This window comes from Callospermophilus lateralis, chromosome 7, assembly GCF_048772815.1.
Source record: "Callospermophilus lateralis isolate mCalLat2 chromosome 7, mCalLat2.hap1, whole genome shotgun sequence".
NCBI classification, from domain to species: domain Eukaryota; kingdom Metazoa; phylum Chordata; class Mammalia; order Rodentia; family Sciuridae; genus Callospermophilus; species Callospermophilus lateralis.
The window spans coordinates 112,559,463-112,575,259 of record NC_135311.1 but is presented as its reverse complement, the minus strand read 5'-3'; the positions used below and the strand labels follow the sequence as shown (position 1 = coordinate 112,575,259).

Below are 15,797 nucleotides of genomic sequence, written 5' to 3'. Positions count from 1 at the left end.
ATTGAGTAGTAGAGATGAAAGCTATGTTGGAGTAGATTAAAGAAAGGATGGAAAATGTTTAGGCTCTGGAAACACAGAAACTCTTGAGGAAATTCCTTTGTCCAGCTACCATGGGCTAGATGAGCTTTGGCAAGCCTTACTCCTGCCTGGCAGCTCCAGACAGGTCACCAGCCCTGCGGCATCAGTATTCATGGGCTTTGGGGGAACTGAACTCCTTTGAAAGTTGCTTATTTGGGCTCACATTCACATTCACTCCATACTTATTTTTTACCTTATCTTTCTTATCTATTTCCCACCTTTAGATCAAAATCGAACAAAAGCAGGCCCACCAGAAGTTACTAGACAGCACAAAGATGTATGCTTCACTCACAGCAGAGTGGAAGCACTGTCAGCAGAAGATCAGAGAACTAGAGCTGGAAGGAATGAAGCAGACTCAGAGCCTCAAATCTCAGAACCTTCTGCAGGAAAAGCTGGCTCAGGAGAAATCTAAAGTTGCCAGTGCAGAGGAAAAGGTAATTATCCTTAACCAACAGCCTTGCTCTGAATCCCACCACGGGAATGCTGTTTCCTCAAGGATTTAAAAAAATAGATAGTTTCAAACTGGATAGAATCCTAATTTTTTTTCCTTTTTGCTCTCCCTCCATTTTTACTTCTTTTGATTTCAACTGCTATTACAATTTCAGCAAATCTCATGTTTTTAAAAACTCCATGAACTTAAAATTTTCATTAAAGTAATAACATGAATTTAAAGAACTGACTGAGCCCATAGCACTTTGTTTTATGTTGTCAGATTTTAAAGGGCTTATTTATTTTCCTCTCATTTGGGTTGACTGTTTATGTGGTTTCTATTTTGGAATTTTTACAAGGATTCTTGTTAGGAATTGAACCATTTAGGAACATTGCCCCTGCATTTTAGGTTACCTAACACCAGGTGGCAGTAGCATATAGCAGTTGCACATTGACATGTGCCGCTTTGTCTGAGTTAAGCCTTAGATAAAAGATCTTTTCATCAACCATATACATATAAAGCAAACATCAAAAAGAAGATGGAAGCAGAATTATTTAAATTAAATAAATCAAATGTTAACTAAAAAAAAGAAATACAATACAAAAGGGTTCATACTAAGATTGGGTGTGGTGGTACTTACTTGTTATCCCAGCAACAAGAGGATTGCAAGTTCAAAGCCAGCCTCAGCAACCTAGCAAAGCCCTTATCAACTTAACAAGACCCTATCTCAAAATAGAAAATAAAAATGGCTGGGGATGTGGCTTAGCGGTAAAGTACCCCTGGGTTCAACCCCTAGTACACATACCGCGCGCACGCGCGCGCGCGCACACACACACACACACACACACACACACACACAATTCTAATTATACGAAATTCAAGAACAGAACTTAACTACAGCCAGGTATCATGGTACACACCTGTAATCCCAGTGATGGGAGGCTGAGGTAGGAGAATCACAAGTTATAGGCTAGCCTCAGCAATTTAGTGAGGCCCTAAGCAATTTAGCAAGATCATATCTCAAAAAATAAAAAGGACCAGGGATGTAGCTCAGTGGTAAAGTGCCCCTAGGTTCAATCACTTGTACCAAATAAATAAGTTACAGAGGTGGAATAGTCCTCCTCCTCATCTTTATGTTAAGTAGGAGGGACACAAGAGAATCTTCTGTGGCATAAACTAGTTACACAAGTGATACTATGTCGAATATGCTTAAGTCATGTATGTTACTTAACATGTACATGTATGTTACTTTCCCATATGTATGTTTTTACTCCATTAAAAAATAATTTTTCAGGGCTGGGATTGTGGCTCTGCGGCAGAGTGCTTGCCTAGCATGTGTGAGGCACTGGGTTCAATTCTCAGCCCCACATATAAATAAATAAAATAAAGGTCCATCTATAACTAAAAATAAATAAATAAATAAACTTCTTTAAAAAAATTAATTGGTAAAATTGATAAAAAATGGGTAAAATGTTTAAATGTGGTACTAAATATTGATGAGTATTTGAGTATTTGATGGAATAGGGACTTTTTTTTTAAAGCCATGACATTTACCCCAGCCCACAAGAACTCTTATATACTAATGTTAAATGAAAGAATAAATTAGTATACCATTTGAAAAACAATTTGACAATAACTTGGGTTTTACTTGATTAATGAGACATAGCTCCAGGAGTAGGAGCGTTACCTAGTGGGGTTGCTATTCCTTTGTAATCCTACCCCTTTGCCTGTTTTTGGATAGAATGGTTTTGTGTGTGGTGCTGGGAATAGAACCCACAGCCTTGTGCATGTGAGGCAAGCACTCTACCAACTGAGCTATATCCCCAGCCCTTGGATAGAATGGTCTAAGAAACAGTGTCCCCCAATAAAAGCCAACTCCAGAATGTGAGATCCCTCTTTCTCCTCAGCCTCTTTCTCCCCTTGTAGGAGCCTGAGGCCAGGAGCTGGGGAAGCCGTCCTGAAGCTCATATAACAAGGTGTTCTGTGTCTCTGTGTTATTTTGCATCACTCCAAATTCACTCGAGTAACTTTGGTTCACTTGCCGCGCTGGACGGGGGCAGTAATCCAGGACTGAGATTGATGCAGAAAGCCCTTCTTTTAGAAGAGGGCTGCTACCATCCACTGGCATTCACTGAATATTTGTGGGGAATATGGTGTTAAATCATTATACAGGATTCCTTCTTGGATCAGTAATACATCTGAATTTAGCTATCCTTCTGAAATCTATTCATTTAACAAATATTTATTGAGCATCTACTATGTAACAGTTATAATTTCAGGTGAAACAAGGGTTTATAATATGATAATAATAATGAGGAAGCCTGATGCAGGAGCACATGCCTGTAATCCTAGCAATTTGGGAGGTGAAGGCAGGAGGATCGCACCAGCTTCAGCAACTGAGCAAGACCCTGTCTCAAAATAAAATATATGAAGGGCTGGGGAATCTGGGCACAGTGGTACAAGCCTGTAATTCCAGCAGCTCAGGAGGCTGAGGCAGGAGAAATGAAAGTTCAAAGCCAGCCTCAGCAACTTAGCAAACCCCTAAGCAACTCAGCGAGACCCTGTCTCTAAATAAAACACAAAATAGGGCTGGGGATGGCTCATTGGTTGAGTATTACTGAGTTCAATCCCTAATACCAAAAATAAATAAATAAAACGCTGGGGAATGTAGCTCAGGGTAAATCCCCAGTACCCCCCCTCCCCCACCCTACAAAAAAAAATTGGGGGATGTAATTTAGTATACCCCTGGTTTCAATCCCAGTGCTGCCACAAAAAGAGGAGGAAGAGGAGGAGGAGAAGGGGAAAAAAAGAAAGTGGAAACAAATTTCAAAGGAAACTTGAATAGCAAAAACATGTTTTGAATGACACTTTTGATCTAACATGCATATTCTAAAATGCAATTATATATGACCCTTTCAAATTAATAAATCAGATTTTTTTTCTAGTGGCAGGGCGCTTGCTTGTCTACCATGTGTGAAACCCTGGGTTCAATCCCTAGCACTGCATAAAAAATACATAAATAAATATATTATGTTCATCTACAACTTTAAAAAATAAATAAATCAGATTTTCAGTTCTACAAGGATATTGAGGAACCTGATATTAGTGCTAGGTGATATACTAATAGGTACTTCATTCATAAGAGACTTCTATTTTGTTTTGAGGTATTATTCATTAATCTAACCACACTCTGGAAAAACTAGATACTTTCAACATTGTTGCTCAAAGTATAAATTGGTCTAATTCCTATGGAGGCAGTTTGGCATTGTCCATTAAACAATAACTAATATCTAATAAATTATGTCCTACCAAATCACACTTTAAAATTTATTCTATAGACATCAGTTGTAATAGAGTTTTGTTGTTATTGTTGTTGTATCAAAAGATTGGGGGCTTATTAAATAAGTTTAGTATGTCCTTATTGTAGAATGGTATGCAACTGTAAAAGAGAAGGTGACTCTATGTACAAATAATATGGAAAAAATCACCAAGTATATTTTTATTTGTAAAAGGCAAGATGCATAATTATATTTAGCATGTTATTATTTATATGAAATTTTTATGTGTATGAAGGATAACTGTGTAATATTTATTTACACATGAATATCTGAAAGGATACAAAAGAAACTAATAACAGTGATTACCTATTTGGTAGAGGAAGGCTGGAGGAAATGGGATAAGGGTGGGAAGGATTCTTTTCATGAGATAGCTTCTTTTATACATAACATTGAATACTAATAATGATTTCAAATGGCAAATATCAAGTCACTTATTTTAAAGTTATAAAGTTATACTCTTTACCTTAGATCATATCTGTATGTTAGCTATGTTGAGGATCGTATGCTGTTTCCCTGATTCAAAAGGAAAAAAAAGATTATACCCTTCCTAATGTTTTATTTGTCAACTTTTTTCATTCAAGATTTTGGATCTGCAGCAGAAATTGGAACAAGCTCATAAAGTCTGTCTCACAGATACTTGTATTTTGACAAAGAAAAAACTAGAGGAAAAGATCAAAGATGCAATAGAAAATGAAGCTGAGTTAAGGCAACAGTATCAGGAAGAACAACAGAAGAGGTAAGAGAAGCAGGATCTGAGTTTCCCAGGGGTGTAGCCAGGACTCAGCTCACCAGCAACGTTATTTCACTAAGGTGGTATTTCCTCAGTCCCACTGAGGCGGACTCAGTTGCACTCACCACACTGCGTCCTAGTTGTTTATTTTCTTGTTATCTCTGGCACCAGTGTGGAATTCCTAAAGGCAGAGCAGACTTCTTGTTTTGGTGCACACCTGGTACACCTGTGAATTTCTTGAATGACTGGATTGCCAATGAATTATGATTGACACATATTCAGACTACAGTGAAGTTATTTTTTTATCTTTATCAGCTAATGTTCTTCAGGGTGATTTCAATAACTTATAGGCATCTTAATCATTAACAAATGCTGCCAGAAAGGAACTTCCATCTCTTTTTTCTAAAATTATTATGATGATTATGATTCTTACTCAAAGCATCCTCTAGGAAGTCAGGCACAGGGGTACATGCCTATAATCCCAGAGACTCGACAGAAGGCTGAGGCAGGAGGATTGCAAGTTCTAGCCTGGACAACTCAGGACTGCTAGCCTGGACAACTCAGCAAGACCCTGTCTCAAAATAAAAAGTAAATAGGGGAGGGGATATGGCTTAGCAGTAGAGAATGCCCCTAGATTTAATCCCCAGTACTTCGAATTTTTTAAATTAATTAACACATTTTCTGCTCTAAATTTCAGTAACTTCAATAGCTTAGTAAATTCATAGAAGTCTCTTATGAACCAAGTGCCTATTAGCACATCACCTAGCATCAATAATAGGTTTCTTCGTACCCTTGCAGAACTGAAAAAATCTGATTTATTTATTTTTTAAAATAAAGGATCAAACCCAAAGCCTCATACATGCTTCTTATTTTTATGATACTCAAAATTATTCACATATATTTTGTGAAAAATATGGTTTTAGCCACTAAAAAGATATGCAGATGTTCACACATTCTTTGTAGCTCAGAACCTTACCTAATGGGTAGCTGAAATTCTAGCCTCGGGCCTCCCTAATGAATAAACATTGGAGTAAGTGAATGAATGAATAAATATATGAATAAATAATAAGTCCACTCATTGAAGTGCTATGAAAGAATATTTGTCTCCCCCACCATATCTAGCAAGGTGACAAGCTATCCTGCTGTCATAATACCACTAGATTCTGATTATTTATCAATGAGCATCCTTTTAAAGTACTGCTCACAAGAAAGCAAGAAAAATTCTTGTTACGGTATGAATATGAGGTGTCCCTCAAAAGCTCCTATATTGATGCAGAAATGTTCAGAGGTAAAATGATTGGATTGTGAGAGTGGAACCTAATTAGTCTATCTTAGTTTGAATGGATATACTGGGTGGTCACAGTAAGCAGGTGGAGTATGGCTGGGTCACTGGAGGTGTTCCCTGAAAGGGTTCATCTTCCCTGTGGTTCCTTCCTCTGCCCCTCTACTTCCTGACCCCACCCTAAGTTCAACAACTTTCCTGTGCTGGGCCTTCCCCCATGATGCGCTGCCTCACCGTGGACCCAGAGCAATGTTGTTGGCCATCTATGAATTGAGACCTCTGAACTGTGAGCCCCAAATTAATTTTTCCTCCTCTAAGTTATTCTTGATGGGTGTTTTGGTTACAATGATGCAAAAGTTGACTAAAACAAATAAGAGGAGTCATTGCTGTGACCAACTTGACTATGCAGTTCAGAAGCCTTTGTAGCTGGTTTGTGGGAGGAATTTTGAAAGTTTAGATGCAAACCAGAAAAGCTTTAGAATATTGTAAGCAGAGCTTAATGGGTGATTCTGGTGGCACTCAGAACAGAATGTTCATAGAAATGTCAACTGTTGGTTTCAGAGGGAAATGAAAACTATTAGGAATTGGACTAGAAGCCATTTGTGTTACAGTCTGGCAAAGAACTTGTCCTGAGTCTTTGTATAGAGACTGAATTTAAAAGTGACGAACTAATTAATATGGCAGAGGAAATTTCCAGCAGTACAGTATTCAGCCAATTACATGGATATTGCTGGCAATTTTTAGCCAGGTTTACTGTAAAAGTCAGGAGCAGAAAGCAGAACTAAAGGATTTATTTTTTATACTGGGGATTGAACCCAGGGGTGTTTTACCACTGAGCTCGATCTCTATCCAGCTTTGGGGTTTTTTTTGTTTGTTTGTTTGTTGTTTTTTGTTTTTTTGAGACAGGGTCTCTCTAAATTGCTTAGGGTCTCACTAAATTGCTGAGGCTCTTCTCAAACTTGTGATCCTCCTGCCTTAGCCTCCCCAGTCACTGGAATTATAAACATGTGCCACTGTGCCCAGCTCAGAACTAAAGGATTTTTTTTTATATTGCAGTTTGACATTGGTTTGCTTTTCATGTTAATACAGGAGAGTTTGGGAAACTAAATTGAAACTTATTGATGTTCTGAATTTGAGCCAAAAGAAAAAAAATTAGTACTGTCTTTCCACATGTATTTGGGGTGAAGGCTTATTCTGAAACAGTCTGCCCATTGAGGTTATTAACTTTCTGGCTTGAGTGTGTATGCTTTGTGCTTGAGAAGAATTGGAAGAAAAAGCAGGTAGAATTCTTATTTTAAATACATACACAGAAGTCTTTGGGTTTTTTTTTTTAATTTTTGTTTTGGTAGTTGTGTTTTATTTGTTTATTTTTATATGGTGCTAAGGTCGAACCCAGTGCCTCACACGTACTAGGCAAGCGTTCTGCCACTGAGCTACAGCCCCAGCCCATAAGTCTTTGTTTATAGTGTAAAATTCTTTATATTTTGTATAAAAACCAATTCTTTTTATAAAAATGAACCATTTATAGTTTTTTTTCAGACTTTGAGTCAAAAGATTTTCCTTTAAATGCTTGTCTCAATTTTAAATTGGTCTTTTGTACTTTTTCAGGAAAAAAAAATGAATTAAAGGGTACAGCTGCATAAAATGAGTATTTATCCTATTGGATTATAAATAAGTATAAACTTTTAAAAAAAATTGCAGCTTGACCAGAAAAGTGCATGTAAAGCTGGAGAGGAGGAAGTTGTGCTTGGTTGAAGAGATTACAGCCCTTAAAGAGATGCTAGATAGTTAGCACAGAAACATGGGAAAGATGCCTCAAGGGCATCTCAGGAACTTGCAAGACCATACCCACTACAGGCTCCAGGGTACAGAAGACAAAGTTCTTTTGAGAAGAGATCATGTGGGCACCCTGCTCACAAGGGGGGCCTCAGAAGTTATTTCACCATGTTGAACCTGCAGGTACTCACTGCTGCAGCCCTGCCTGGGGGTGGGCGGTGGGGAACAGGGGTATTGCATAAGTTGGCTGCAGACCTTGGCGTCATCAATATGCTGGTTCTGCAGAAATGCAAGATCTGGAGTCATGAATCCTTCCACTGAGATTTCAAAGGAAGCCCTGGGAGGCCAGGCAAAGTGTAACAGGGTTAGAGTTCCTATGGGCTGCCACTAACAGGATGATAAGCAGGAAGCTGTAATGATGGAACTGAAGTTTCAGTGGAGACCCCAGGGATTAATAGATGCCAGTAACATGGACTATCTGCTAAGAAAAGCTGCTAGCTGCAGAGAGACAGCCCTGTGCACTGCAGCCCAAAGGCCAAAGGAGCAGGGCTGCTCAAGCCCTTTGGAAATAACACCTTGCAGCCATGTGTCCTAGATGCTGTAGGTCTTTTTATGCTTCTATTCTTACCTTTTAGAATGGGTATGTTGGGGCTGGGGTTGTGGCTCAGAGGAGCGCTCGCCTAGCATGCGTGGGACACTGGGTTCGATCCTCAGCACCACATAAAATTAAATATATTGTGTCCACCTCTAACTAAAAATTAAATATTAAAAAAAAAGAAAAAACGAATAGGAATGTTTACTCTTTGCCACCCTATATTGGATATATGTAACTTGCTTTTACAGGGGCTCACAGCCAAGAGGTTGCCTTCAGTCTCAGAGGAGACTTTGGATGTGGGCAATGCAAAAATTTTAAGAATCTTGGGAGATCAAACTCTTAGACATGGACATGAGCTTTTAGGGGCCCAGGGTAGAATGCTACAGTTTGGATATGATATGCCCCCACCAAAAGAATTCCTGTATTAATACAGGAACATTTTAAAAGGTGGAACAATTGTATTGAGAGCTGTAACCTAATCAGTTCATCCTAGTTGAATAGATTGAGTGGTAACCATAGGTAGGTGTGACTGGAGGAGGTGGGTCACAGGGGTATGCCCTAGAAGGGTTCATCTTCCCTATGGTCTCTCCCCTCAACTCCTGTTTCCTGACCCTACCATGAGCCAAGCAGCTTTTCTCCTCTGGGGCCCTCCCCCATAATATGCTGCCTCACTTTGGGCTCAGAGCAATAGAGTCAGCTATCTGTGGACTAAGGCATCTGAGACAGTGAGCTTCAAATAAACTTTTCCTCCTTTAAATTTCTTGTTGGGTATTTTGGTCACAGAAATGCAAAAAAAGCTAATTAAAACAAGCCCCAAGAGCAAAATAAACTAAAAAAAATTTTGATGAACAATATGCAAACTTCTAAGTCAAGGGACAGATAATAGTATCAGCCCTGGGTTCTACTGCCTCAGCCTTCTGAGTTGCTTCTCCTGGGTTCAGGAGAAGCCAAAGAAGCTTACCACAAGGTAAGAGAGATAAACTAAGAAAATACAAACAATCTCTGGAGGAAAGAAACCCTGATTTAGATAGTAAGGACGCCTCTATATCAAGCTTAATAAAATATAAACTTACAATCAATGTTACCAAACACCGCAAGGAAACTGGCTATCAACAACAAAAATCAGCAGAAATAACAAGCACCAGAGGGGCTGGGGATGTGGCTCAAGCGGTAGCGTGCTCGCCGGGCATGCGTGCGGCCCGGGTTCGATCCTCAGCACCACATACAAACAAAGATGTTGTGTCCGCCGAGAACTAAAATAAAATAAATATTAAAAAATTCTCTCACTCTCTCTTTAAAAAAAAAAAAAAACAAAAAAAAACCAAGCAGCAGATTTATAACCCCCAAGAACCTCAGCAACTGGGATTATGGAAATCTGATTATAAAACAACTGTGCAAAGGATTTCAAGAATCAAAAAATATAACCAAAGATTAGAACAATGAAAAAGGCTATTTAACTTTTCTGAAGCATGGTGTTCTTATCTCTAAAATGGGGAAAGGGATACCAGTTCTGTACAGCTTCTATGAAGATTTGCTGAAAAGAAATATGTAGAAAAAATATTCAAACCAAGTACAGGAAAAAGAAATATATAGGGGAATTTTTCCATCATAAGGGATTACATAGCACATATTATTTTGTAAACTGAAACAAAGTAACTCCCATCTATACATTTAGATTGTTACATACTTTTTTCTTAAAATATTATGTTCTGTTTATTTGACTGTAAATCTTCTTCTAGATCATTATTTTAATAATGTGCCATAAGTTGCTTAATAAATCCTTCATTGTTGGGCATTTATATTTTTTCCCAATTTCTTGCTATTACAGTGATATATATCCTGGCACATAATAAGCATTGGTATTGGTCAGGATTCAATCAGAGAAATAGAACCAGTGGGAGAAGTATATGTTTAATAAGATATTTGTTGGTTTTATTTTGTTTTGTTTTTTTTTTTTTTTTTTTTTTTTTGCAGTGCTGGGGATTGAACCCACAGCCTCATATATAAGCAAAGCAAGCACTCCACTACTGAGCCCCAGCCCCAGCCCTAGTAAGATTTGTTACAGGGATTTGTTTTCTTTCTTTTCTTTTTCTTTTTTTTTTTTTAACTTGAGATTGAACCCAGGGGTACTTTACCACTTGAGCTACATCCCCAGTCATTTTAAAAAATTTTTTCAGACAGGGTCTCACTAAGTTGCTGAGGGTCTCACAGTTGCTGAGGCTGTCCTTGAATTTGCAATCCTACTGCCTCAGCCTTCTGAGTTGCTTGAATGACAGGCATGCACCACCTGATCCAGGAGCAGGAGAAGTTAAAGGAAGATCCAAGGGAAGGTGCAGCTATGATAGGCCTGGCTCTCACCTCATGCCAAATGAACAACAGATACGTGGCAACGTGTATGAACTACAGAAGCACCTGCCCCATCCAAGAGTAAAGCGCAAAATACTTCACTTCCACATTCTGCACAAATATATCTCCTGGCACAGTGCCAGTAATCCTGCAGTTTGGGAGACTAAAACAGGAGGATCACAAGTTCAAAGTCAGCCTTAGCCACTTAGAGAGTTCCAAACAACTTAGTGAGACCCTGTCTTAAACTAAACAAATAAAAAGGGTTGGGAATGTGGCTCAGTGGTAAAGTGCCCCTGGGTTCAATCCCCAGTACCAAAAACAAACAACAACAACAACAAAAAAAAAAAACACACACATACAACTATATCTCTTATGGCCCTCTCTAACACATTAGAGTCACTATATTAAAAAGTGTTATTGTTGTTAAAATATTTTATGCTTTTGTCATTACTGTTGTCAATATTATTATCATTTTCTTCAATAGAATAAGGAAAGATCACTTGGCCAGATGAAATTCTTGGGATTAGAGAAGAGTGATAAAATGAGGCTAGGAAGGTCAATTAGGCTTAGGACATGTGGAGTCTAAAAAACCACTTTGAGGAGTTTGGATCTGTTCATGAGAGATACTGGTCTACTGTTCCCTTTCTGGTAATATCTTTATCTGATTTTGCTATTATGGTAGTGATTGCCTCAAAAAATTAATTAGGGGCTGAGCACAGTAGCAGATATTTGTAATCTCAGCTACTCAGGAGGCTGAGGCAGAATTGCAAGCTGGAGACCAGCCTGGGCAACATAGCAAGACCCTGTCTCAAAATAAAAGTTTTAAAAGGGCTGGGGATATAGCTCACTGGTAGAGTGCTTGCATAGCATGCATGAGGCCCTGTGTTCAATCCTAACACAAAAATAATTAGGAATTTTCTAGAAGACGTTTTTCTGGAAGAGATTATAGAAAATTGATATATATTTTTCTTTCTTAATTTTTTTTTGATACTGGGGATTGAACTTAGGGGCACTTGACTACTGAGCCACATCCTTAACCCTGATTTGTATTTTATTTAGAGACAGGGTCTCACGGAGTGCCTCACAGTTGCTGAGGCTAGCTTTGAACTTGTGATCCTCCTGCCTCAGCCTCCCAAGCTGCTGGAATTATAGACACGTGACACCATGTCCAGCTTCAGCTTTTGGTTTCATTTATATATATATTTTTTCTATTTCTTAGAGAACCCTGACCAGTACACATAGATATATATTGTCTTTTATTTATTTTTTCAAGACACATTTTTTAAGAGAAAGAGAGAGAGAAAGAGAGAGAGAGAGAGAGAGAGAGAGAGAATTTTATTAATATTTTTAGTTTTCAGCCGACACAACATCTTTATTTGTATGTGGTGCTGAGGATCCAACTCAGGCCGCATGCATGCCAGGCAAGCACACTACTGCTTGAGCCACATCCCCAGCCCAAGACACATTTTTGCTTGTTGCCCAGGTTGTCCTTGAGCTCCTGGGTGCAAGTCACCCTCGGCCTTAGCCTCACAAGTAGTTGGGACTATAGGTGTACACCAGTGTACTTGGTTTAGTGTCTTTTAGACATTTTTTGCTATTATAAATAATGATCTAATGAATATCTTTGTGTGTGAGACTTTGTAACTACAGTGTGGTTTGTACTAAAGGAGGGTTGGGTTACTATAACAGCACATTCAGGGGCAACTGTGGAGCTCAGGAGCTTCCAAAAGCTTTCTTTAGACTGAGAATGAAGTACTTGGTATGAGGAAGCTTGGGAGCTTATTAGGCAAAGGGGACCTAGAAGAGGAAGAAGGGAAGGGGGGAGAGTAACCGTGTGGAGAATGACTGCGAAGGAAGGAGCTGGAAAGCGATGTTTGAGGCTAGGGAAAGTGGCAAGAAAATAGGGCTTGTAGGTAGGTGGGCCTAGTTCATGCAGAGCCTCACAAGCTACATTGAACAGTTTGGACTTTACCTTAAAGAACAATGAGGGGAGCCACTGAAGGAATTTAAGGTAGTGGGAACGTGGGGCTGGAGGTGTAGCTCATGGGAGAGCACTTGCCTTCCTTTCTCAAAAAGGAAAGGCGGGAGGAAAGATGGTGGATGGTATGATTAGATTGTGACTTAGGAGGAACACTGGCTGCTGTGTGAAGGATGGATTGGCAAAGAGACTCAGGCTCTGCGGAAAAGAGGCTGTCTCACTATCCATGATTTCTATGTCTTTCATTATCAAAAATCTATATATAATATATAAACTAATTTCTAACATACTCATGGGTTCTTTTTTAATTTTTACTTCCTACTTTTCAATTTCCATTTTCAACCCCGAATTTTACTGCAGATAGCTGAAGGGTTTTTCTTTTTCAGTTCCTGCAAATTAATACATCCCTTTCAGTTCCAAGGCTTAATCTCTCTCAAGTCTGGTCCCTTGATCTGGAATTGAGAGTGGAACCCTAAAGAAGAAAGAGGCAAGAGTATCAGGGAATTGCTCAGGTAGACATGCAATGGGTTAGACGACACAGAAATGATGGGTGGGAGAGAACGCCAGCACCTGCCTGTAAATGCAGCTACTGAGGAGGCTGAGGTTAGGAAGATTGCAAGTTCAAGATCAGCCTTGGCAATTTAGTGAGATCCTATCTAAAAATAAAAAATAAAAGGTCTGGGGATATAGCTCAGTGATAGAGTGTTCCTGGGTTCTAATCCTAGTAGCAAAAAAAGAAAAATCCAGGCATAGTGGTGCATACTTGTAATCTCAACAGCTCAGGAGGCTGAGGCTGGAGGATTACAAGTTTGAGGCTAGTCTCAACAATTTACCAAGATCCTATCTCAAAATAAAAAGGGTTGGGGATGTTGCTCAGTGGTTAAGCACCCTTGGGTTCAATTTCTGGTACAGAGAGAGAGAGAGAGAGAGAGAGAGAGAGAGAGAGGGAGGGAGAGAGAGAGAGAGAATTGACAAGGGGATATTGAGGATGGGTATGAATGGTAGAAAGTAAGCTGTAAGAAATTCTTGGAGAACCTGCACTTATATACAAGAAGTATGAGAACTAGAGGTGGAAAGCAATGAGCCCATGTCTCAAATATAAATCATCCCCCCCAAAATTCACTAGCTTCTCAGAATACTGAAGATAGAGAAAGCAAACTTCTCTGTTCAGTGTTAGTATTTTACCTCGCTAGCATTTGGTAGAATTTTTGCCCACGAGTACTATTTCATCGTTACCATCATCATATTCTTCATGATAAGCCTTCTAGGTCCAGAAGACCTTGGTCTGAAATCCTCAGAACTCTCTCTAGAAACTGTAGTCTGCTGAGACTCTTTCTGAAGAAACAAAGAGCTAATGACACTCTTAGAAAAGGGTGAATTTCCTCATCAACGGGCTCATTTGTGATTTAACTGTAGCAGTGCTAACATGTACATTAGTGTCTACGGTGCTTCTAACCAACAGCCTTACAGTGAACCCAAAGGATCGAGGTCTCCCCTAATAAGGCATTGAATGAATATGGGATTCAGGGCTAGAGCCCCACCTCAGCTCTTTCCTGGCTGCTCTCTCTCTCTCTCTCTGCTACAGCACCTCATCTCTGAAAAAAGAAAGATCATTTCTTCCCCATAGGGTTATCTTGACAGTGAGAGAAAGAACAAAGAAATTCTTAGAAAAACTTATATCCAAAAGTGGGAGGTTCCCTGGGTTAGTCCTTTTATTTTATGAACACCTACCCTATTTCCTTGGACAAAAATCCCCTGCGATGGCATAGAGATTTTAGGTCTGAGTTTCATTTTCAAAGTGTGATTCAATATGCACTCATTGCCTTCAGGAAGCTCCTAGATCATACTGTAAATGAGCTACAAAGGAAAGTGAGAACCTTACAGGATGAAGACAATCAACTGAAAATGACCGTGGCTCAGCAACAGGAGGCCCTGCTCAACCAACTGGAAAATGAAAAAAGAAAATCTAATGAGGTAAGAAAGTCCATAGATAGGCTTCTTGCTTTTCCTGTTCTCATACCTGAGTAATAGCTAATTATTATTCATTAAGTTTAGTCAGGGTTCTTTCGAGAAAGCAGAATCTATTCTAGGTATGTCAAGTGGAGGGGAGGGGAAATGCCTTCTCCGTATCCTTCCAGGTTCTTTGACTGGGCTACCAAAAAAATAGGAGAAAAGCTGTTTTCATTACACACATACTCAAATGGGAGTCCCATAAAATGTGAAGGGTCAGATGGCTGAAGTTTATACAGCCCCCTGAGCTACAGAAGGGAAACAGGAGCTTGGGGCCTCTGGGGCAGGACAGAAATAAGTTGTGGGAGGGCCGGGGAGGAGTTATAGGGTGAGTAGAAGTGGCCTTACATGCAGATCAAAGTCTCCTGAGTAATAGAAGTTGTCTGGAGCAGCCCTCTTCCTGACACACATTTTACTAATCTAGATCTCCTGTGATCTAGATCTCCTGTGTGGATGTACATTCCTTTATTAGAAGGACAACTTTTCAGAGCTACTTCTGTGTCTGCAGTCTCTCAGAATAACCAACTTGCAATACGCCAAAGAACTCTATTTTAGGGCGGCATATTTTGGTCTCCTACAGTCATGTTTTAGGTGGCATGTCCTAAGCCACAACACAAGCAAGGAGGGATTTAATATAGGAGGAGAGATGCTTATCAAGCTGTTGGAAGGGAGTCTAAACACGGAAGTTTAGAACCCACAGGGAAGCCACCTCCTACCTCACTAAAGTGGGGAAATTGCAGGAACTCTCCTGAAGCCCCTTCCAACGTCCTGTCTGCTTGCTGCCCATTCATCTGCCCGCTAGTGAACACTAAGCCAGGAAAACCATTTTTTCTTTCCATACTCACGCCACTCTAAATACATCACTCTAATCCAGATGTGTTTTCCCTACACCAAGCAATTCTCCAATTCTCTGTGGACCTCAACAGGGCACACAAAAACTTAACTCAGTTCTGACTCTATCTCCCATAAGTACTCAGTCCCACAGACTGCCCCACTTCAGATGATAATTGCAAGTCCAGGTTTCCCCTGTGTTTCTGGCCACCAGCAGTAAAGCCAAAGTTCCTACAACCCACATGGAGTTTGACTGTTTGTAGAATGACTCACAAATCTCAAGAAAACCGTTTGTATTTACAAGGTTACTGGCTTATTATAAAAGGGCACAATTCAGAAACAGACAGATGGAAGAGATGTGCATAGGGCAAGGTGTGTGGGGAGGGACGCAGAGCTCTGAACC

At 39.6% G+C, this 15,797-nt stretch overlaps 1 protein-coding gene across 1 annotated transcript in view; it reads left to right on the top strand.

The window, feature by feature from the left end:
- The window catches only part of Ccdc30 (coiled-coil domain containing 30), an 80,689-nt gene that overhangs the window by 30,181 nt on the left and 34,711 nt on the right, over positions 1–15,797 (top strand). Inside the window, exons 7-9 of the mRNA XM_076862881.1 lie at positions 303–512; positions 4,428–4,582; positions 14,383–14,527. Of these exons, the coding sequence (XP_076718996.1) occupies positions 303–512; positions 4,428–4,582; positions 14,383–14,527 (510 nt within the window). The remainder of the gene's footprint in view (positions 1–302; positions 513–4,427; positions 4,583–14,382; positions 14,528–15,797) is intronic.